General features: G+C 38.5%; 1 protein-coding gene across 2 annotated transcripts in view; it reads right to left on the bottom strand.

Moving 5' to 3' along the window:
* adgrb2 (adhesion G protein-coupled receptor B2) overlaps positions 1–25,281 on the bottom strand; it is a 273,817-nt gene that overhangs the window by 127,229 nt on the left and 121,307 nt on the right. The window contains exons 5-13 of one of the 2 annotated variants that reach the window (XM_016663772.1): positions 23,489–23,650; positions 17,258–17,422; positions 16,732–16,896; positions 15,014–15,115; positions 13,218–13,324; positions 4,699–4,893; positions 3,350–3,418; positions 2,049–2,157; positions 1,655–1,801 (exon numbers count right to left, since the gene is read on the bottom strand). In XM_016663772.1, coding sequence (XP_016519258.1) covers positions 1,655–1,801; positions 2,049–2,157; positions 3,350–3,418; positions 4,699–4,893; positions 13,218–13,324; positions 15,014–15,115; positions 16,732–16,896; positions 17,258–17,422; positions 23,489–23,650 — 1,221 coding nt within the window. Of the gene's footprint in view, positions 1–1,654; positions 1,802–2,048; positions 2,158–3,349; positions 3,419–4,698; positions 4,894–6,211; positions 6,319–8,027; positions 8,130–9,745; positions 9,911–10,271; positions 10,497–13,217; positions 13,325–15,013; positions 15,116–16,731; positions 16,897–17,257; positions 17,423–23,488; positions 23,651–25,281 lie in introns of those variants that run through there. The other variant, XM_016663771.1, reaches the window with a different exon arrangement.

Consider the following 25,281-nt stretch of genomic DNA (forward strand, 5'->3'; position numbering starts at 1 on the left):
CTGATATCAGTTATATCAGCCAAAGTGGCTGATATAACTGATATCAGCCACTTCAGTTATTTGTCGGTGGTACATCCCATGTAGGGGCTTGTCCTCCCATGATGGTTCCTCCAGCACCTCGTCCTCTGTTCCCCATTGCCTGAGACATTCGCTGAGCACATCGTCCGTTGAGGCTTTGTCCTTGATGTATTTATGGATCTATATATATATATATATGGATCTATATATATATGGATCTATATATAATTTTTTTTTCCATTATTGTGTTCTACTTGTATGATTCTTATTTTAGTATTTGGAAAAAACACTGTATATTTTGTAAGTTGCATTGGGCTAACTTACACCCCTCACAGGGGAAAGGAGTATTTAGAAGACATCTTCGACAAACAACATTCACCTCGCTTGTGTTTTGTCAAAGTGAACTGCCGTCGTTCAAAATTCTGTCGGCAGGATGCCGTCACCGGGGAATACAGCAAACTTCCATACAGATAAAAGGCATACATCTTCCAGGGAGGCCCTCCTGGGCCATTTAACAGCCCAAATCCTTCTCAGCTCCGTCCTTTAAAATTCTTGAGAGGTCTTCTGTGGGTCTGCACAAGTAGCGTCTACGAATGTGTGAATTTTACTGGGAGGGCTGCTCTGACCTTGAGTAAAGAAGGCATTCATGGAAGCAGATTGGATGAGCAGGAATAAGGCAAAGTGCTACAGATGTTATGCTACAGATTCCTAACTTCATATTAACTGAGTACTATCTGTTTCTATCTTCAGAGTAATGTTTTTGAGTCACTATCCATAGCTTGAGAGAGCATGAAAAAGTAATTGCTCTCAGTTATGATGTCCCAGCAACTCATTTTGACAACAGTTGTGCAGTAACGCTGATTTTTTTTTTTTTTTAAATCAAGCTAATTATTTTTCAGTATGGCAACAGACTTTATCCTACAGTCTCCGTGTCTAAAGGACAGAGTGAAAATGGTCAATATGCAAAATAGCATTGAACGTAGAAATTTGAGCTTTCCCATGTTTCACTTTCCTTGGAATAATTGAAAATATTCTGGTAGCTATATTTTCTTATACAGCTGAGAATTTTACTTTCATCTGAGATAAGGAGTTTGAACCACTGCTGAACAGTCTGGCTATTTGAAGAATAGACTCCGTCCCGAGTCCAGACTTCATAAATGTCACACAAACTCTTAAATGTGATTTGATTCACAGACCTCTCAAGGCTGCAGTCGTTGTCGTTGCTTGTGAACCCCCCCCACCCCTTTTTTTTTTTTTTTTTTGAAACACATTTTCTTCTAACTCAACTCTTCACAATCCCAGCACTTTTTTTTTTTTTTTTTTTGAAACACATTTTCTTCTAACTCAACTCTTCACAATCCCAGCACTCTGAAGCGCTTTTTGGCAACGTCGTCGTCTAGAGGTTTACTTTACTTTACTTCTGAATGCTGTCAAAACGATGTCAAACGAATCTGGGTAAAGTTTTTTTTATTGAATTAATCAAACAGCCTTTTTTCTACTTACGGTACACTCTAATTTACAAAAAAAGCACCTGTACGTGGATTATGTATGTGGGTTGGCTATGAGCACGTTACCCAGGCTAGTTCAAACAACTGCAATGGTTTAGGCCAGATGAAATCTATCTTGACACACTTACCCTCAACAGGGATGGTAAAGACTTCTTTGGGGATGTAGAGCTTATCCTCAGCTGTTCTGGCCCAGTCCTTCATCCCCCTCCGTCCCTTCATGGGAAAGTTGATGTCACTTGAAACTGCCGACACTGGCTCTCTTTGTATGGTTATCACTAAAAACAAAACAAAAGAGACATTGAAAAACTTTGATCGAATTCAGCAGGAAAAAGAGTGCTTGAGCAAAAAACCGACTGGTGAAAATTATGAAACAAAGGAGTTGATTTTGAAAAGTTATTAAAGCCACGTGTTGGCAGAGGGTTCAAAACTTTCACGAACAAGATAGAATAAGTCCGTGATTGGTGTCAAAACAACGTTTTTTTTTTCCGCAACAAAGGGTGATTTAAGATCCCGAAGACTTACTGAGATTGTTGGTGACTGTCAGGAAACTCTGAAAAGGCTTCTGTGCTTCTCCAATGAAATGAATAAAATCTTCTAATATTCTCATCAGCAAAGCAGCACCGGGAGCGACCTGGGGGAGGAAAGACGGAAAGAAAGGTGGAAACGTGATTCCATTATAGAAATCCAAACCAGCGTCGAGATCATCGCTCAGCTTTTAACGTCAGACAAAGAAAAACACAAAGTAAATCTGTAACGTAGGAGTCAAACGGTTATTTAGTTACCCAATGGGGAAAAGCTACATTAGAACCAAGCTCACTTTATGAAAATGTAAATGCCCTTTAAGCCTAATAAATGCTTGTGGCATTAGTCCCTGCAAAAATCTCATTAATTGTTTTAATAACAGGAGCTGTATGGGAATTTTGAGCCATCCTTTGCCAAATTCTGCTAATTCAGCCACATTATATATATTCGTCAAGCATCAACATACTTAACGCTGCATATCTTCATCCACTACGACCCACTACGCTGCATAGGGGTTAAAATTCAAGATGAAAAAAAAAAAAAAAAGATAAACATGTAATAATACTTAGTGGATTCTAAAGTGGATGATTGTGAATTCTGATTGCTGGAAGTGGCTACGTTAAACAAGAGCGTCGAGTCCCCACGACCTCGCAGCAATGAAAAGCGCAACACAGCAAAGGCAGATGATCAAAGATAAGAAAATTCATCTCAACAGTTTTCTCAGTGTTTAACATTAAGCACAACCTTTCAGCAGAAGATAAGGTGTAGCCGTCGCCAGAGCACGATTTGCTTGTCAAAGCAAACGTTTGATGAATAGTTGGATAATCACAGCTCTGACTGGGGGTTGAAATAGCCTGAAATCTCCATCTACAGTTTGATGTTGTGAGATTTTATCTGAATCGTGTTTTTAATTGACAAAACTTTCCCGTAAATTTCCATTCAGTTTTTTTTTTTTTTCACAAATAGATGGTATTTAGCTATATTTTCTGCGGCCAGTACATAAAACGTGCATATTTCAAATAAAATTTAGAACTATACATGCAACACTTAAGTGCTGATGGAGGTACTTGGAGAGTGGGATATTTTCGGCAGTACTGCATGGCATAAAAAGTTCAGAAAGAGCTGATTTAGCTCTAGACTGACTAAAAATAGTGACCATGTGGAATAAGATTTGCCGCTGGATTGTTTATTGTTTCCAGATGTCAAGTAAGCACATGTTTACTCAGGGGCATCTGCATGGGTGAAATACTTAAATTTCACATGCGCAAACACACACTGTAATTAAGAGGTGGACACTTTACCTGATGTGCGTCCTCCCACTTCTCCAGATTTTCCAAGTCCAACATGTGGCTGACAATCTGGAAGAATTTCTACACACAGGAGTAAAAACGTGGAGTTAATGAGGGAGGACAATTGTCAGATTGCCCGCTACTATAAAATCCTCCTCAGATGTGCCAGCTGTCAACACTACGGGCATGTTCCATGTCTATTCTTTCTGAAAACTAACAAAAAACTTTTGCGTAAACATACAATTACAGTTCTTGGCAAAAGTTCCCCCCCTCCCCCTCGCCTCCCTCCCCATCGTTTAAATTTAATTTTAAACCCACAAATTTCAGCTGAGTATTTCTGTGTGATTATGTGTGACGAACCAACAAGATGTTTTATAATTTAGAACTGGAAGGAAAACAAACAACATTTTCGAAATGTATAAATCGAATTAAGTTTGGATATGTATTTGTATTCAGCTTCAATTAGTTAATACTCAATTTATTTGGAGCGACTGCAAACCGATGGAAGGATTGGAAAGATGGAAATCTTCCATGGCAGCTCCGGCTGGACGGTTAGGGTTGTTGTCTTGCTTAAAGGTGAACATCCAATCCAATTTGAAGTCGTCTTGATGTTTTCTTCAATGATTTCTGCCTCTAAGCGCCTTTTGTTTAGCAATGACTTCTTTCTTTTAACTTTTCTTTAAATGCCAAATTTGCGTTATAATTATGCTGCCAAACAAGTTCTCCTTTCTGAGCTGCTGATCTCTGAAGCTCCTCCAGAGTAACTCTGAATATATGACTTTCTGAGTTTGCATGGATTCCATATTAATCTGAGGTGTTCGACACATGCTGCTTCAAACTTTAAGCTACCTTCACTTTGTCGCTGACCTTTGCATGTTCCTTTGTCTTCATGATGATGCTTGTTCACAACTGTTTTTGAACAATTCTCTCAGGTATTTACAGAAGAGCTCTGTATATATTCAGTGACTTTATCTGTTTATTATGAGATTTCCAGAGGAAGCTGTTTTATTTATTTTTTTTGTTGTTGTGGATGGATCTGAGGAAAGGGCATGGAATACAAAAGATTTTGCAAAACTTCTTGAAAGTCGTTTGTCCCCCTTTCCTTCCACTTCAGTTATGCACTGCTTCTTTTGCTGGTGTGTCACACAGAACCGCGGTAATTCATTGGAGTTTGTGATTGCAACTTGACAAAATGTGAAAAGGATGAAGCACCTAAACACATGTGGAGAAAAATTGCGTTTGCAAACAGCAGTCTGTTGTGTATTACAGTCAACAGCAAGTCATTGTTTTATTCATAGCCAGTGAAACAGAAAATGCATGCTCTTCAAGAAACGCAGAGAAGCGTCTGCGGTCGGGCCCACCTGCACGTCGTCGGAAGCTGGGATGTAGGTTGCTCTTTTGAAGGTGTCCGTCACATTTCGCAGGATCTCCGTGGAGAAGAGAAGGTCGCCACTGTAGTAGCTCCTCCTCTGCAAAAGTTCCAGGAGACTCCGTACGATCTGAGACATCCCCTCCCCGGCCAGGGTCCTCTGACCCTTCGCAAGATGCTCTAGCAACTACAATGCATTGAGAAATAGAGACATTTAGGGAAACGGACAGCTTCGCCTTTGACTTGCAAAAACAACCGTGACACGAGTGAAATGCATGTAAAATATGCAAACCAAAGGAAAAAAAAAAAAAATGTACCATCGTTTTATATTCCATGCCTTAAACACAGCTTGAGTTCGGTCAAAACTTGTAAGCCGATAGGTTGAAAAAGAGAACCCCCACAATGGTGAAAGAGCCAGGCGATTGAAGAAAAAATAAAATAAAATAAAATAAAAGTGTTTTAGCAATTTAAAAGTTCAGTTTTGTGGGTGCAGTGACATCTACAGGCACAGATAAACAGAGTTGTGTTTTTTTTTTTTTTTTATTAATTTGTATGTAGTATATTTTGTAGAATATTAAATGGAGAGAAATTACATTTTTATTTTTATTAACTTACAAACAGTGAAAAGCAATCATGCATGTGTGAAATACCTGACATTTAAAGAATTAAATCCAGCTAGACAGTGCCAAACAACAATATACGTTTTCATAGCAAAAATTAAGTGTTAAATTTTAAAAATGCATCACAAGAGAAATTGCAGATTTTTTTTGTTTTGTTTTGAAATAAAGGAGTATCTCAAAATGATGTTATGCAGTAAGCTGTGGATTTTATTTTATTTTTTTTGCTTTTTTTTTTTTTGGTCTCTATGATCCAAACATGCAAGGAAGGTGAGATGTGCATAAAGTCAGAGAGAGAGAGACTGAAAGAACAGACGATAACAGCTTCACACAAAATGAATAATTAAATTCCGTTAGTAATAAAAGGTTGAAACAGAAGCTAATAGTGCAAACAGATCTATCACGCATAATCCCTGACCCCCATCTTCTTCCACCATCATGGAGTAGCTTTGGAAAGGTTGAAGTTCACAGAACAGGAAAGGGGTCTCCCTGGTGAACACATTCATTAGCCGAGTTCATTAATTGATAAGTGCGAGTGCAACACCCTGGGAAATCTAATTAGAGATAGTGGGTACTGAAGCTGCGAGTAAAGAGACTGTTCGTCTTCTTTTTTGAGTAAACCTGTTAAAAAATGCAGTTGATTTAGGGGAGAGCATAGCTACAAAGTCAACTTTGAAGTAGAGAAAAACTTTTTTTTATTTTCTCTCATTTTAACCAAAAAGAAAAACAAAAAAACAAAAAAACACGACCTGCTGCAACAAAGCGATTCAAATGATGTAACCTGGACAAATACACGTGTTTTCTTCTCCGTGCCTGGGTTCACGGTGTAAATAAATCAGCAAAGAGCAGTTCTGAGACAAAGAGAATATGTGATGAAAGCTAACTTACAGCTAAATGCAGTTGTCTATACTCAAGGGAGACGCATCTGGCGAAGCTCGGAGGACCCCAGAAAGCAACTCCGTTATTGTCCAGCATACATCGACGACTAGCAGATCCTGGAAAAGAAAATGTATTATTTAAAAAAAAAAACACACACACATTATGCAAACTGGAATAAATGTACAAAATATTCTGTAATAATGCCCAGTAAAACCCTATCACCACAGATTTTTTTTTTCCTTCTTCAACAATGAAGTAGTTTTTATCTACATACTGTCAAATTCCATCAATGTGAAAAAATAAAAAATTCTATATTATTTAACTTCATAAAGTACTCCTTGAATGGAGAGGCAGCTATTTAATTTGATTTTTATACAGTTTAATTGGTACTTTCATCAATACATTCCTCAGCGACCGACACTGAGGACATTGACATTCTTGTTACGGCCCAAACTGGAAACAATTTTGACATTCCGAGGCAAAAACAGCAAAACACCAGACATGTATTGTTCTTTTTATTATTCAGCTCTATTCTAAAACTTTGATGTACGATCAAATGTGATTCTGTCAGATCGGGTCAGGCATGTTTAAATAATAATGACTCTGCGTTCACAGTCAAACATGTTCACACAGAAGCCCATGTCCTGCATGCTTTAAAAAAAATTGGGCAACCCTAAGTTTGTAAGATTTTTCTTCAAGTTGCATTGATTAAAGGATGTATACGCCATAAAGGCCTCAAATCAATTTGAAACTTGACTAATTTGTTGATTCCATTCTTCGGGTTTTTTTTACAGTTATTTAGCAGAACGTGAGCAATTAAAACTGTTGTTCTTGTTGTTTCAGTACCAATGATGCAATGATATTTCTGCAAAAGTTAATCTCATGATTCGCTCATGTCCTGGTGAAGATTCTCCCATGAACTCGCTCTGAATCTAACAGAGTGTATGCTCGCTTTTGCATTCTTCTACTACTACTACAACTTTCAGTGACAGACAGGGTTATTAACACCTCTGGTGAGAATATGCTGCAGCATAAAATCCAACCTTCAGTTCTGGTACATAAAAAAAAAAAAGGTCTAATTTTTATAAATCACCCGAGACACAATCATTGGTGCCTCTCATGCGAAGACTTTGTTCAACCCTTTTTGGCCAGAGGACGGCACTTGCTCTTTTCTGTAACATTTCACAATAAAAGGAGGATTTTGTGAGTGTTCATAAATATGAGTGTTAGTTTGCCCAACATTTTAGATCATTACCTTTCTCAGAGACCCGATAGTAACCAAAGATCAGCTTGCAGGCGGATGCTACCAGAGTTTAATTAAAAGATCGTCCACCATTTCAAAGAGTTTTGCGATCCTTTGTGTTTCCTCCCTTTGGTTTTAAGCTCAATGTAATTTTGGGTTCATTTTGCATTCAGTGATTATTTTACTCATTTCTATGCTCTTATGTTTGCCATGTTTAGAATTTCTCACTGTTTTTTGGCTGTTTTTCTACATCCATTTCTTTTTATGTACATTTTCGGACTCTGTATTTTATCAAATCTCTACTTTTGTCACTATTTTGCCTACTTCCTGATTGATTTTGGGTTCATTAGCCAAAAAAAAAAAAAGAAAAGAAAAAAAAAAAGAAAAAGAAAAAGAACAGAAAGTTGATACATACATTTTACACTTTAGACCTCCCATCACGCTTGGCAGTGGACATGAACCACATTTCCACATTGTGTTCTACACGTCTTAATAAAGGGGTGCAAATAAATCTGACTTACACTGTAAACACACAAATCAGCAAACTACAGCCGATTCCTTCTGAAGGCGCGCGTCACTTACCGATAACATTTGTTGGACACTTGTTGTAGACAGTTTCTCCGGCTGAGGCTCTCTTCCATGACATCGAAAGGAGGTGCTCGTCTTTGCATATCTCATGAGGAGCTGTGGAAGAGAAGGGGGCATCATCAAATGTAAAATGTAGTGAAGTCCAGCAGGCGAATAGAGTCACACTGACTCAAGAGCTAAAAAAAACAAAAAGTGACAGAAAAGCCCCCCAAAATACAAGATTCAAATCTAAGCAGCTCCCAAATGTTCTTCTCTTGTACGTTTCACATTGCTCTCAGTCAGTGACATTGCCCCAGTGCAGTATCTCATTCCCTCTTTTTATTCATCCATTTCTCCCCTTCTTTTCATAACCCTGATGAAAAAAAAAAAAAAAAACGAAGCGAGGACGAAGAAGAGAGTCCAAGGGGGAGATGAATGCTGGCAGAGGCAGATGCAGGGAGATGAAGAGGGACAGAGAGCAAAGAGCAAAGACAGATAGAGTGAAAATATATTATATCCCTTGCAATGTCAATAGACAAGATCCTTGAATTGTGCAGAAGAAGTTGGAGAGGTTCCTTGAACAAAAAGTGAGGGGTCACAGTGGAGCTTTAACCTTTGTAGCCCCTCCCCCATCCCACATGCCCCCTTGAAGCTCAAGGCAAGAACAGACACTCAGACATAGGCGTGAATATTCAAACAGTATCCGTCAAGAAACCGATAAAGCACAGATCGGACTGTTGAGCAAAACTGTCCCTAAGCAGAGAGAAAAAACAGAGAAGCACAGCGGCGTAAAACAGGCAGGGAGCTGAAACATATAGAAACATAGTTAGAGAGATGAAAAGTAAAAGGAAACTCAGTAAACTGGCAGGATAAAAAGATAAGCATTACAAGCCAGGGCAAAAATTAGAAAAATATGGTAAAGAGAGAGAAGAGTCAGAAGATAATGAAAAGACGAGTGCAAATGGAATTGCAGGAGAGGTCAATGGAGGAAGTATGAACTAATGGAAAATGCAGCTATTTTTTTCCTGACAGCTATTATCCATGTACTTTGAAGACAACATCTCATATTATGGTATGTCCCTGCTAACCTGCCATACGCTCAGCTAACTGGTAATGAAGAGTGTAAGCTATCTATTCAAAGTCTGCATGAAAAATCATCACTGGAGAGTTGAGTGGAAGGAAAAGTGGAGTAGAAAAAGGTACAAAAGCAACAAGACACAGACAAAGCCTTAGGAAGATTGTAAAACAAAGTCCATTCAAAAGTTTGAGGGAAGCTCATAAGGACTGTTACTGGAGTCAAGTCATAAAGTGAACCCCATATTGAAATCTTTTGCAGGGCTGTATTTCAAGAACTTATTTCTGTTAGTTGATTATTTTTGGCTTGCCACTGCTGAAAACACAAAGTTCAGTTTCTTGGAAAAGCTTTTAAGTATCACATACGTTTATTTAGTAATTTGAAATTTCTTGTTTGGGTCTTCAGTTTTTTTTTTTTTTGTTTTTTTTACGTAGTATTCAAATTTTATGAAAACAAAGAAATTTTGGTTTTCCGTAAATGTAAGACGTCTTCGCAACGAACAGAAACGCTTAACATAAAACATTGACTGAAATGTGACTATACGTCTTAACTTGAACGGCTTTACAGCAAAACATGATTATTATTGTTGTTAAGATGCATCTGTGCACAGTTCACCATTTAGCACTCCGACACACAGCACAGGCACGCAACCACTGACCGGGACACTTCTTCTCGTTGCAGGACCGGACCTCCTCTCCTGAACCTTCACAGGGATAGCCTTGTTCTCCGCTGCCCTCGCACATCCTGTAGCGCCGCTGCCACCCGGAGTCGCACGTCTTGCTGCACAGACTCCAGTGGTTCCAGCTGCCCCAGTTACCTCCACCTGACGCACAGGCATGTCACCACCAGTAAGTATCGGGAACAGGGTTCGACGTGGAGGATGAAAGTAATGGCGAGAAGATATAATGGCTATTTTTAAAGTGACTCATGAAGACATGAAGAAAAAAAAAACAAAACAAAACAAGATGTTTTCCCCTAGAGGGTTCTTGTAAAGAAGAAAAAGAAAAAAGAAAAAGAGACAATTCAAATTAGGTTGCCAAACCGGAACACATTCACAAGGCATAAGCGTTCCTTCAAAGACCGCAATACTCTGTGTTTACATAATGCTGTTCAAAGGCATATAAAGTGCCATGTCTGAGTGCTTTTTTTTCTCTTCTTCTTCTTCTTCTTCTTCTCCGCCTTACCGCTGCATGAAGGGTTGGCGCATTCCCTGCTCTCCTGATGAAGCCCCTTACACTCGGCCCAGCCATGCACCGAGGGACTGCAGCGCCTTTGCCTCATCTGGGTGCCCGTGTTGCAGGTCACGCTGCATTTTGACCACGCGCCCCACTCCAACCACTGGCCCTCCACTGCACAGCAGGGAGAGAGAGAGAGGGAGAGAGACAGAAAGAGAGAGAGATGGAGGCGGGCGAGGAGAGACAGAGCAGATGGGTGATGGCAAGGAGAAGGAGTGGATATCGAGGCAAGGAGACATGAATTTACAAGAGAGGAGAGCAAAATGTGGAGTGTAAGTGGGGAGGGAAAAAGAAAGAGAGAGAGAGAGAGAAACAGGCCAAAGGATGACAAAGTGAGCAGGCAACAAGAAAATAGTTTCAGGGGTCGAGCACAAATGAATTTAAGGCTGAGGACGCATCCACGGAAAAGCAACACCACGCCGCATCAAACTCCCCATCTCTGGAAATGTTAAATATTTTAGTCTGCTCCAGCATACAGGGTTAGAACGATTGCTTTGTACGTCGTTTGCGAGAGTTCACGGAGAGTGCAGTCTAGTTCATGTTTTCTTGATATTGTTCCGTAAGGCTCTTGACTGTTCGGGTGTGGAGTAAAACGTGATGAACAGTAATACGGGCGAAATACAGCGGTGATATAAAAGCTGGATCGTTAAGTAAGTCATGAGAAAAAAGATTTGAATGAAGAAGCAAGAGATGAAACAAGGAGATTAAACACCGGGCCTCAAAAGACATTACATCGGGTGGTGTTACATCAGATTCAACTTTTCCTATTTAGGCGAGCTAAGAATGTTAAAGACATTTTATTTATTAAATACCAGATAAAGGCTCATTATTAATTTTCAGGTTACATGCGCTGCTGTTATAATATTTTTAAATAATGTACGATAGTCCAGATTATAGGTCAGCTTGTAAGCTTCGAAACAACATGGGTTTTTCAATCAAATTCAAACAAACTGTCTTCTGTGCTGGCATATACAGAAGACAGTTGTGGATCTGCACAAACGTGATCGTTGCTTGGGCTCGGTGTCCAGATGTCTCACGAACCAGCAACAGACTGGCCCTCTAACATTCCTGCTGACTGCACCGACTCGTTTTTTCCTTGTGAACACGACACATATGTGCAGCAGAGTTTTAATTCAGGACACAAACCCATTTCACAGTTTTGGTTTACGTAGAATAGGTTGCAAAACTGTGTTAAACATACTTATACCATGGACTCTAATGAAATTAAATATTTCTATTTTCCAATAAAACACTTGTCTCAAAGTGGTTAATTTTGAGAGATTTTATTTTTTTTTTTAAATAAATGTTTGTTGTAGTTCCAAGACCTTCAAAATGTAAATATATACATAACCTGGCAGAAAATGTCAATGTCAGGTTTTGCGTTTTGATATTCAGAAATGTGGTCATCATAGGAAAATTAGTGAGGTTCATGTAGAATAGCAAACCTGCACGGTATTATAAGAATGTCACTTGGTTTTGTAGTCGTGCTCCCTTTCTATATTTATAGTACAAAACAAAACAATATGAAGGGCTTTAAAGGTGGAAATATTTTTTTTTCTGAAAATGACATTTTCAGAATATTATGTAAAGGAAAAAAGTTGAAGCACACATCTGTAAATGTGTGCTTTCTTATCTTGACGTTGGGTAATCATGTCTTTGTGAGAATTTTGTTTTGTTTTGTTTAGTCTTTTTTCTTTTTTTTTACAAAAACCCCGAGCAAGGACAAACCAGATTCAAGTGTGACTAACACTTTAAGGTTGTCATCCTGCAGTTCCAATCGAAGGAAAATTAAAATCATCCATTTAAGCATGTCATTACATCGTCACCAGGATTTTTTATTTTTATTTTCATAATAGCCATTGCATATACATACCAATTAAATAAGTATGTGATATAAACTATTAAGAACATATATCATTAAAAAAGCTTACATCACTTGTGTGAGCGGCCTATTTTAATTGTACATCATATTTAAAAGTTTTTATTTTACACCAATTGTGGTTCTGATCAGAAAAAAAACGACTTATGAAATATGAATAATAAGTCTGATAAACTTCCTGCANGCTAGACAGTGCCAAACAACAATATACGTTTTCATAGCAAAAATAAAGTGTTAAATTTTAAAAATGCATCACAAGAGAAATTGCAGATTTTTTTTTGTTTCTTTTGAAATAAAGGAGTATCTCAAAATGATGTTATGCAGTAAGCTGTGGATTTTATTTTTATTTTTTTTTGCTTTTTTATTTTTTTGGTATTTATGATCCAAACATGCAAGGAAGGTGAGATGTGCATAAAGTCAGAGAGAGAGAGACTGAAAGAACAGACGATAACAGCTTCACACAAAATGAATAATTAAATTCCGTTAGTAATAAAAGGTTGAAACAGAAGCTAAGAGTGCAAACAGATCTATCACGCATAATCCCTGACCCCCATCTTCTTCCACCATCATGGAGTAGCTTTGGAAAGGTTGAAGTTCACAGAACAGGAAAGGGGTCTCCCTGGTGAACACATTCATTAGCCGAGTTCATTAATTGATAAGTGCGAGTGCAACACCCTGGGAAATCTAATTAGAGAGTGGGTCCTGAAGCTGTGAGTAAAGAGACTGTTCGTCTTCTTTTTTGAGTAAACCTGTTAAAAAATGCAGTTGATTTAGGGGAGAGCATAGCTACAAAGTCAACTTTGAAGTAGAGAAAAACTTTTTTTTATTTTCTCTCATTTTAACCAAAAAGAAAAACAAAAAAACAAAAAAACACGACCTGCTGCAACAAAGCGATTCAAATGATGTAACCTGGACAAATACACGTGTTTTCTTCTCCGTGCCTCGGTTCACGGTGTAAATAAATCAGCAAAGAGCAGTTCTGAGACAAAGAGAATATGTGATGAAAGCTAACTTACAGCTAAATGCAGTTGTCTATACTCAAGGGAGACGCATCTGGCGAAGCTCGGAGGACCCCAGAAAGCAACTCCGTTATTGTCCAGCATACATCGACGACTAGCAGATCCTGGAAAAGAAAATGTATTATTTAAAAAACACACACACACACACATTATACAAACTGGAATAAATGTACAAAATATTCTGTAATAATGCCCAGTAAAACCCTATCACCACAGATTTTTTTTTTCCTTCTTCAACAATGAAGTAGTTTTTATCTACATACTGTCAAATTCCATCAATTTGGAAAAAAAAAAAAAAAATCAATATTATTTAACTTCATGAAGTACTCCTTGAATGGAGAGGCAGCTATTTAATTTGATTTTTATACAGTTTAATTGGTACTTTCATCAATACATTCCTCAGCGACCGACACTGAGGACATTGACATTCTTGTTACGGCCCAAACTGGAAACAATTTTGACATTCCGAGGCAAAAACAGCAAAACACCAGACATGTATTGTTCTTTTTATTATTCAGCTCTATTCTAAAACTTTGATGTACGATCAAATGTGATTCTGTCAGATCGGGTCAGGCATGTTTAAATAATAATGACTCTGCGTTCACAGTCAAACATGTTCACACAGAAGCCCATGTCCTGCATGCTTTAAAAAAAATTGGGCAACCCTAAGTTTGTAAGATTTTTCTTCAAGTTGCATTGATTAAAGGATGTATACGCCATAAAGGCCTCAAATCAATTTGAAACTTGACTAATTTGTTGATTCCATTCTTCGGGTTTTTTTTACAGTTATTTAGCAGAACGTGAGCAATTAAAACTGTTGTTCTTGTTGTTTCAGTACCAATGATGCAATGATATTTCTGCAAAAGTTAATCTCATGATTCGCTCATGTCCTGGTGAAGATTCTCCCATGAACTCGCTCTGAATCTAACAGAGTGTATGCTCGCTTTTGCATTCTTCTACTACTACTACAACTTTCAGTGACAGACAGGGTTATTAACACCTCTGGTGAGAATATGCTGCAGCATAAAATCCAACCTTCAGTTCTGGTACATAAAAAAAAAAAAGGTCTAATTTTTATAAATCACCCGAGACACAATCATTGGTGCCTCTCATGCGAAGACTTTGTTCAACCCTTTTTGGCCAGAGGACGGCACTTGCTCTTTTCTGTAACATTTCACAATAAAAGGAGGATTTTGTGAGTGTTCATAAATATGAGTGTTAGTTTGCCCAACATTTTAGATCATTACCTTTCTCAGAGACCCGATAGTAACCAAAGATCAGCTTGCAGGCGGATGCTACCAGAGTTTAATTAAAAGATCGTCCACCATTTCAAAGAGTTTTGCGATCCTTTGTGTTTCCTCCCTTTGGTTTTAAGCTCAATGTAATTTTGGGTTCATTTTGCATTCAGTGATTATTTTACTCATTTCTATGCTCTTATGTTTGCCATGTTTAGAATTTCTCACTGTTTTTTGGCTGTTTTTCTACATCCATTTCTTTTTATGTACATTTTCGGACTCTGTATTTTATCAAATCTCTACTTTTGTCACTATTTTGCCTACTTCCTGATTGATTTTGGGTCCATTAGAAAAGAAAGAAAAAGAAAAAGAACAGAAAGTTGATACATACATTTTACACTTTAGACCTCCCATCACACTTGGCAGTGGACATGAACCACATTTCCACATTGTGTTCTACACGTCTTAATAAAGGGGTGCAAATAAATCTGACTTACACTGTAAACACACAAATCAGCAAACTACAGCCGATTCCTTCTGAAGGCGCGCGTCACTTACCGATAACATTTGTTGGACACTTGTTGTAGACAGTTTCTCCGGCTGAGGCTCTCTTCCATGACATCGAAAGGAGGTGCTCGTCTTTGCATATCTCATGAGGAGCTGTGGAAGAGAAGGGGGCATCATCAAATGTAAAATGTAGTGAAGTCCAGCAGGCGAATAGAGTCACACTGACTCAAGAGCTAAAAAAAACAAAAAGTGACAGAAAAGCCCCCCAAAATACAAGATTCAAATCTAAGCAGCTCCCAAATGTTCTTCTCTTGTACGTTTCACATTGCTCTCAGTCAGTGACATTGCCCCAGTGCAGTATCTCATTCCCTCTTTTTATTCATCCATTTCTCCCCTTCTTTTCATAACCCTGATGAAAAAAAAAAAAAAAAACGAAGCGAGGACGAAGAAGAGAGTCCAAGGGGGAGATGAATGCTGGCAGAGGCAGATGCAGGGAGATGAAGAGGGACAGAGAGCAAAGAGCAAAGACAGATAGAGTGAAAATATATTATATCCCTTGCAATGTCAATAGACAAGATCCTTGAATTGTGCAGAAGAAGTTGGAGAGGTTCCTTGAACAAAAAGTGAGGGGTCACAGTGGAGCTTTAACCTTTGTAGCCCCTCCCCCATCCCACATGCCCCCTTGAAGCTCAAGGCAAGAACAGACACTCAGACATAGGCGTGAATATTCAAACAGTATCCGTCAAGAAACCGATAAAGCACAGATCGGACTGTTGAGCAAAACTGTCCCTAAGCAGAGAGAAAAAACAGAGAAGCACAGCGGCGTAAAACAGGCAGGGAGCTGAAACATATAGAAACATAGTTAGAGAGATGAAAAGTAAAAGGAAACTCAGTAAACTGGCAGGATAAAAAGATAAGCATTACAAGCCAGGGCAAAAATTAGAAAAATATGGTAAAGAGAGAGAAGAGTCAGAAGATAATGAAAAGACGAGTGCAAATGGAATTGCAGGAGAGGTCAATGGAGGAAGTATGAACTAATGGAAAATGCAGCTATTTTTTTCCTGACAGCTATTATCCATGTACTTTGAAGACAACATCTCATATTATGGTATGTCCCTGCTAACCTGCCATACGCTCAGCTAACTGGTAATGAAGAGTGTAAGCTATCTATTCAAAGTCTGCATGAAAAATCATCACTGGAGAGTTGAGTGGAAGGAAAAGTGGAGTAGAAAAAGGTACAAAAGCAACAAGACACAGACAAAGCCTTAGGAAGATTGTAAAACAAAGTCCATTCAAAAGTTTGAGGGAAGCTCATAAGGACTGTTACTGGAGTCAAGTCATAAAGTGAACCCCATATTGAAATCTTTTGCAGGGCTGTATTTCAAGAACTTATTTCTGTTAGTTGATTATTTTTGGCTTGCCACTGCTGAAAACACAAAGTTCAGTTTCTTGGAAAAGCTTTTAAGTATCACATACGTTTATTTAGTAATTTGAAATTTCTTGTTTGGGTCTTCAGTTTTTTTTTTTTTTGTTTTTTTTACGTAGTATTCAAATTTTATGAAAACAAAGAAATTTTGGTTTTCCGTAAATGTAAGACGTCTTCGCAACGAACAGAAACGCTTAACATAAAACATTGACTGAAATGTGACTATACGTCTTAACTTGAACGGCTTTACAGCAAAACATGATTATTATTGTTGTTAAGATGCATCTGTGCACAGTTCACCATTTAGCACTCCGACACACAGCACAGGCACGCAACCACTGACCGGGACACTTCTTCTCGTTGCAGGACCGGACCTCCTCTCCTGAACCTTCACAGGGATAGCCTTGTTCTCCGCTGCCCTCGCACATCCTGTAGCGCCGCTGCCACCCGGAGTCGCACGTCTTGCTGCACAGACTCCAGTGGTTCCAGCTGCCCCAGTTACCTCCACCTGACGCACAGGCATGTCACCACCAGTAAGTATCGGGAACAGGGTTCGACGTGGAGGATGAAAGTAATGGCGAGAAGATATAATGGCTATTTTTAAAGTGACTCATGAAGACATGAAGAAAAAAAAAACAAAACAAAACAAGATGTTTTCCCCTAGAGGGTTCTTGTAAAGAAGAAAAAGAAAAAAGAAAAAGAGACAATTCAAATTAGGTTGCCAAACCGGAACACATTCACAAGGCATAAGCGTTCCTTCAAAGACCGCAATACTCTGTGTTTACATAATGCTGTTCAAAGGCATATAAAGTGCCATGTCTGAGTGCTTTTTTTTCTCTTCTTCTTCTTCTTCTTCTTCTCCGCCTTACCGCTGCATGAAGGGTTGGCGCATTCCCTGCTCTCCTGATGAAGCCCCTTACACTCGGCCCAGCCATGCACCGAGGGACTGCAGCGCCTTTGCCTCATCTGGGTGCCCGTGTTGCAGGTCACGCTGCATTTTGACCACGCGCCCCACTCCAACCACTGGCCCTCCACTGCACAGCAGGGAGAGAGAGAGAGGGAGAGAGACAGAAAGAGAGAGAGATGGAGGCGGGCGAGGAGAGACAGAGCAGATGGGTGATGGCAAGGAGAAGGAGTGGATATCGAGGCAAGGAGACATGAATTTACAAGAGAGGAGAGCAAAATGTGGAGTGTAAGTGGGGAGGGAAAAAGAAAGAGAGAGAGAGAGAGAAACAGGCCAAAGGATGACAAAGTGAGCAGGCAACAAGAACATCGTTTCAGGGGTCAAGCACAAATGAATTTAAGGCTGAGGACGCATCCACGGAAAAGCAACACCACGCCGCATCAAACTCCCCATCTCTGGAAATGTTAAATATTTTAGTCCGCTCCAACATACAGGGTTAGAACGATTGCTTTGTACGTCGTTTGCGAGAGTTCACGGAGAGTGCAGTCTAGTTCATGTTTTCTTGATATTGTTCCGTAAGGCTCTTGACTGTTCGGGTGTGGAGTAGAACGTGATGGACAGTAATACGGGCGAAATACAGCGGTGATATAAAAGCTGGATCGTTAAGTAAGTCATGAGAAAAAAGATTTGAATGAAGAAGCAAGAGATGAAACAAGGAGATTAAACACCGGGCCTCAAAAGACATTACATCGGGTGGTGTTACATCAGATTCAACTTTTCCTATTTAGGCGAGTTAAGAATGTTAAAGACATTTTATTTATTAAATACCAGATAAAGGCTCATTATTAATTGTCAGGTTACATGCGCTGCTTTTATAATATTTTAAAATAATGTACGATAGTCCAGATTATAGGTCAGCTTGTAAGCTTCGAAACAACATGGGTTTTTCAATCAAATTCAAACAAACTGTCTTCTGTGCTGGCATATACAGAAGACAGTTGTGGATCTGCACAAACGTGATCGTTGCTTGGGCTCGGTGTCCAGATGTCTCACGAACCAGCAACAGACTGGCCCTCTAACATTCCTGCTGACTGCACCGACTCGTTTTTTCCTTGTGAACACGACACATATGTGCAGCAGAGTTTTAATTCAGGACACAAACCCATTTCACAGTTTTGGTTTACGTAGAATAGGTTGCAAAACTGTGTTAAACATACTTATACCATGGACTCTAATGAAATTAAATATTTCTATTTTCCAATAAAACACTTGTCTCAAAGTGGTTAATTTTGAGAGATTTTATTTTTTTTTTTAAATAAATGTTTGTTGTAGTTCCAAGACCTTCAAAATGTAAATATATACATAACCTGGCAGAAAATGTCAATGTCAGGTTTTGCGTTTTGATATTCAGAAATGTGGTCATCATAGGAAAATTAGTGAGGTTCATGTAGAATAGCAAACCTGCACGGTATTATAAGAATGTCACTTGGTTTTGTAGTCGTGCTCCCTTTCTATATTTATAGTACAAAACAAAACAATATGAAGGGCTTTAAAGGTGGAAATATTTTTTTTTCTGAAAATGACATTTTCAGAATATTATGTAAAGGAAAAAAGTTGAAGCACACATCTGTAAATGTGTGCTTTCTTATCTTGACGTTGGGTAATCATGTCTTTGTGAGAATTTTGTTTTGTTTTGTTTAGTCTTTTTTCTTTTTTTTTACAAAAACCCCGAGCAAGGACAAACCAGATTCAAGTGTGACTAACACTTTAAGGTTGTCATCCTGCAGTTCCAATCGAAGGAAAATTAAAATCATCCATTTAAGCATGTCATTACATCGTCACCAGGATTTTTTATTTTTATTTTCATAATAGCCATTGCATATACATACCAATTAAATAAGTATGTGATATAAACTATTAAGAACATATATCATTAAAAAAGCTTACATCACTTGTGTGAGTGGCCTATTTTAATTGTACGTCATGTTTGAAAGTTTTTATTTTACACCAATTGTGGTTCTGATCAGAAAAAAAACGACTTATGAAATATGAATAATAAGTCTGATAAACTTCCTGCAGGAAGACTCCCATGATTGTAGCATCATAGCATAATAAGTAGATTACAGTAAATCACTCAAACTATATTATGAATTGTGAAAGCATGGCACAGTTTCCTCAAGATGGGTATGCATTTATATTTGAATTTTTCATTGTAAACATCCTTTTAGAAAATTATTTTTTAAACTAAAAGGTAGAAAACGGAAACAAAGCAACAAAGACACAAAATAAAACATCAAGTGTAGTCTTGACTACATAGAACAGGTTTTTTAAAAGTAACAAACCACAGAAAACTTCCAGAGGCATTTTGTGATCCAGTAAGGGGATCCACTGGTGAAGCATAAATTCCAGAGACTTTCTTGGTTCTATCAACAGGATAACAAGACAGGCGTAATTAACATCAAACAGCAGCATCTAGACTGCTGAGGCACAGCTACGCTCTGCTGCAATGACAGCATGAATATGTTTTGAAGAAAACAGTAAAAAAGAAAAAAAAGGGAGTGTTTCTCTACGTCCTTGCCACAAGAACTCCAGAAATTAGCCAATTAAATCATCTGACCAAAGAATTTATAGAAAAAGAAAATGTTTCTACCTGATAATGAGTAGGAACGTATTACTGTTAGTTGAGAAAGAAGAAAGAAACAATACTTCACCCCACTAACTGTAAACAGAACAAAAAAGAAATACAAAAGGAGGATTGTTACAGACTCTTGCAAGATAAAAGTCTCACAGTTCCCCAACATGGATAATGTCTGGAGAGACAATAGATAGAAATGCCTCAAACCCTAATTGGGAGACCAGGCCAAGCACAAGGCAAATACTTAAAAGCTGAACTATGTCTCAAAGACAATAGCTCGTTTCAGAAAGCAGTTCCATCATGAACCCAAGAAGACAACTCCATCTGGCTGTTCATAAGTCACAAATCTAGCTCTCCGTATCCCACGGAGAGCTAGATGTAGGCTTTCTGAAATAAAAATCATCATTGTGGAACCACAGGAAGCACTGAGGGGAAAATCAGCAGGACCGTTATTTTAATATGCACAACATTTTTCTCAGACATCTCCCTTTCTTTTGAGTAAAAGCCATCTGTGGTTTCTGATGCGTCCTCAGTTTCGTTCCGTTTGTCGTTTCTACTTAACAAAATACTAAATGTCGACTTCAGCAGGAAGGAACACATTTCAAAAATGACCAGTCTGTCATCACTGCATCCCATCGTTCACTACAGGACTGTCACCGCCTTGCTTGGGAGCTGGGTGAATACTTTTGCGGTGTACGTCACGTGACATGTTGTTTTCCAAAACGACTTGAGTTCAAAAACATGAAGTTCAGGTTCGGCTGCTTAGTGCCCGTAAAATATAAACATGCAACTTTATGCAAATGAACGCAATCCATCAAAGTTTCATTTCTGCGGTCAGTGGTGGTAAAACATCTCATTCTGGTGTTCAGCATTTCAAAGTACAGTCGCCTTTAAACTCCCGAGCGCAAGCCGAAGCTGTTGTGACATAGACGCAAATACACAGGCTCCCCTAAGGCCCTGCAAGGAAACGCACACACTTTCTACCAAACTTCACTTCACATCAACTGTTCGGAAAACCGCGAGGCAAAAAAACAAGCCGGGGGGACCTACTTTAAATTATAGCATTAGCCTCTCCCCGTTTAAAAAAAAAAAAAAAATAAAAAAAAAAACTTTATTGCCTGTTTTTGCACCATCAGTGACAGTTTTGTTTCTTGAGGAGTGACCTTAGAAAACCTCTGCTTTGAAAAGCACCAAAAAAAAAGAGAGAGAAAAACAAAGTTTAGCCCCGGAACATTGGGAGGAAAAATTATAATAAGGCTCTATCTCAGATTCAAGCAGCACCAGCATTCATGCAAGAGTGGAAAATGACAGGGTCTTCTTAGTATTAATCTTTCCAAATAAGAAGCACTTATGCAGTGATAATTTCTAAGGCTTTAGGCGATTACAGAACCAAGCAAACACGCTCTCGCTTGGACTCGAATCAATTCAAGAAAAATAAAAGGCTATTAGTCAGAAAGCAGACACCACTCTTCTTAAACTGTCTGATGTTTTATTATCTGTGCATCCATTAACAACTCTATTCCAGCTCAGAATCCATTTGTCTGACAACACAGAAAAGCCAGAGCAATTGAAATCCCGAAATTGAAATTTCTTTTGTGATGGAAATCATTTTAGAAACAGTCCGACAAAGGAAAAATTAAAGCACGAGCGCAAACAAAAGAATACTCTGCAATCAAAAATTGTTGAAAAGCAACACTTACCTTTTGGTGTTACTTTTTAAATCTTAAGCCGTATCTGGCACGCTGCTTGAGGGGGGCTTTCTGTTCAAATCTTGCTCCACCCATTGTTAGACTTTTGCATTAAGACTTTATCTCAAACACGGCCGAGTCCTACTCCACTCTGGGCTGATAGACATTTCAGCTGGACAATCTTAGACACACTGGAATAAAGGCTGGCGGCACCCTCGACAGCAGAATTAGAAACAGCTGCACTCTTAACTTATTGCAAGTTTTTTTTTTTTTTTTTTTTCACAGGAAATAGACTTAATGGATAATCTCAGAGCAGAGAAGAGAGTTGACCTCCAACTGGTGAGGAAACTGACCCAAACCAAAAACGGAGAGATGGAACTGGAAAGTATAGGAAGTATAAAATCAGGCTAAAAACCTTTAAAACAGGAAAAAAAAACAACTCATACATTTATTTTCAAACTTACACTTATACATTGTAAGCTTTTAACCAAAGCAATCTCTTTTTCTTACTACGCGTCTATTTATTAGAGCCGGATAGCTGCGTTAAAGAAGGTAGAAAGGGAAACAAAAAAGACAATTTTCACATAGTGAAGAGAGGTAAAAAATTTTTGTATTAAAGAAAATGAAAGAAGATCCAGTAATGGTTTGAAGATCAAAAAAATAAATAAATAAATAAATAAAAATAACAAATGTATTTAGGAAGATTTATGTGCCGAGGCTGTTCAGGCAAATGTATTTTGTCGGATTTACAGGGACTGTAACAAGATCTCATGACATATTAGAAGAGCACAGTGTTTCCTGTCAAAGTGTCTCAGGAAGAATCGTCTAATTGCTGCCAGCATGCGACTTTGTCAGGCGAAATGGGTTCAGACTGTTACAGCGATATTCAATAAGTTAGAATGTTATTGAAGACGCTTCTTTAGTTCTTTCATGTCTTTGTTTTGTGTTTCACTTAAGAGAAGCACGCAAAAAACTATGTTTAAGCCAGAAATGTGAAAAGTGTAATTAATACCCGTTAATGCTTATTTTTAAAAGACACATTTAATCAGACTTATGAGCCTCATTCACATTAATCTGCGTTAGTATTATGACTCTTACCAGTGCACCTATGTTTACTTATTTCAAGCATAAAAGCAAGTTGTTGTGGAGTGGTTGCCTTAGTGTTTTAGTGGGATTTACTGATGATTGCCACATGGATTTTAAAAAATAAATAAATAAATAAAATAGCATCCACTTTGGAGCCTCTTGTCCAGTCATTTGTGATTGATGAAACAAAAAGCAAATTGAAGATTTTTCTTTTTTGTTTGTTTTTCTCAAAACATTGCTTTTCTCCTGAAATCATCATAATTTGTGTTTAAACTTTTTAATTTGAAGAGAGAAAACTATCCCAAAATTCTGCCTAATTATTCTTCCATTTAGCAAAAACAGAAATGAGACGAGACAGAAAAAAAAAAGAAGTGTTTTTATACACTGTGTAGATATTTGGCTATATTGCACACCAAAACTTACACGTTGCAAATTGACATCATTTGTTGTTGCAAGCCAGTAAGAAATTTTACCAATTAGAAAAAGTTTTGCTATCTCAGAGTGAGAAACAATTAAAATGATGATCAAAGGGACTTTTCATAAAAGTTCAAAATATTTTATAAAACATAAGATATTTTTGTCAGATCTAATATTAACCATAAAGTGGACATTTTTGTCAAGGGGGCTATGATGGAACAACACAAAATAATAATTCAAATGCTTGCAAATGTACGGCTTACGACCAGAAGACATGAAACGCTTGGTTAATGCGACAACAAAGGCATGCGGCGTAAGCATCAGGAGCGAAAGAGGCTTGCTGCAGTAGGTTAATGAGGATGGTACTAACCAGGACAAACTGCTATGTTGCAGGGTTTGGTCTGAATGTCGGGCTGGCCGCAAGGCGTCACCCCACCTCCATCCATGCACTTCCTGGTGCGTGTTCTGGAGCCCCGCCCACAGGTAACAGAGCACAGACTCCATGACGACCACTCCTCCCACTGCCCATGCACTGCGAACACCCACGGACATGACGCACGGACACAGAGATGGGGATGAGGGATGAGCAAGGGAGGAAATAAAGGGCAAAAAAGGATGGAGCATTCCGGGTCAGGCAAAAAGGGGGTCGGAGAACGGGAGAAACAAGAGATCTTGTGAGCATGAGCACATTCCCTAAGACACCGGATGGAGGTGGCTGTCTCACCTCCAGGCTGAAATCAAATTACAAAGTAAAAGGCACAGCGTAGGGCTGCACTCTGAGTTATTACATAAAATAAATGAAGGTCAGGGATAGGCGGTGGTATTTGAAGTCATGCAGGCAGGTATGCAACTCCAATTAAGACGAGGAAATAGATGAGACATTTGATTCTAAAATTATATGAACGTCAAAGTTTCCCCCAGAAAACTTGCTAAGCCCGGTGGTTGGGGCGCTAAGCAGTCAATCAGCTGTGTTTTGAGTTAAAAAAACATGTTTAAAAGTTGGCAGGAAATTGTAAAATATAATTTGCAAAATTTGTGTTACTGGAAGATTAATATCTGAACACCTTTAAATAATGCTATGGGAGGAACACAAGTAAAGCCTGGTGGCACATGGTACACTGGGGGAAACCCAGAACTTATTGCACAAGGTCTAAAATCTTACAGTTTTATTTCATCTAACTATTACACAAAAAAATAATACACCTTCAACAAGTGTGCTGCGTTACTTTGTGGCTTGTGACGAACTACTAGCAGAATATCATAACATAATGATTTTCCAACTGAACAAAATATCCACGACACACTTTTTACTCTTTTATTTGTAAAATTACTTTGGAAACCATGTGTGATTTTCTTTTAATTTGCAAACTATGCACTGCTTTTGGTTGGTCAGTTATAAAAAAAAAAGTGCAGTATAGTTTGTGGTTACACTGTGACAAAATGCAAAAAACATCAAAGTCAGTAAATACATTTGCAAATCACTCTATGCATTAGAGTTTTACACACCAAGCTTATTGTGAATAAATGGTGCAAAAAAAGAAGAAAATATTTTGCAACAACATAAGGCAAAAACAGAGGAGAGATATAGTTAATATAACAAATGAGAAGAAACATCAAAACACTGTGTGGCTCATAGTTTGGGCCATTGAGGAATCTAGAAACTGAGGGCATGAAGACGGATTAGAACATTCTGAAATATTCAGGGAGAAACCTCAGGAAAAAGCCCTTGGATGAGAGGAAGTCCGGGAAAGAGGGGCGAGCATTTGAAGAGATGCTGGAAAAAGAGAGAGAGAGAGAGCGAGCAAAATAAAGGAGGATGTAGAGACGAGGAGGGGCAAAAGGAGGGTGTACGACCAAGCTGGAGAAACTTAGAGACAGGGGGATGAAGATTGCAGCTTCTATGTTGAGCAAAGCTAAATAAATCATTGCAATAAATAATTAAAGCCCCTCTGTGAAGGAATGCTCTGAGGAGCAGCAGTAGAAAGCAGATAGAGAGAGGGAAGATAGTGGGATTTAAAAAGTGTGGGGATATGTGGAGCTGGTAAATAGTGAGATGTCCTTAAATTCAGAAGAAGAAGAAAAAAAACGTGTTATCAGTGTATGCGCTGCTTTAACCAAAAGACCTGATGCTGTAAAAGTTATGGATAACTTCAGAGCATTTGA

Source organism: Poecilia formosa, unplaced genomic scaffold (assembly GCF_000485575.1).
Source record: "Poecilia formosa unplaced genomic scaffold, Poecilia_formosa-5.1.2 Scaffold443, whole genome shotgun sequence".
In the NCBI taxonomy this organism is placed as follows: Eukaryota; Metazoa; Chordata; class Actinopteri; order Cyprinodontiformes; family Poeciliidae; genus Poecilia; species Poecilia formosa.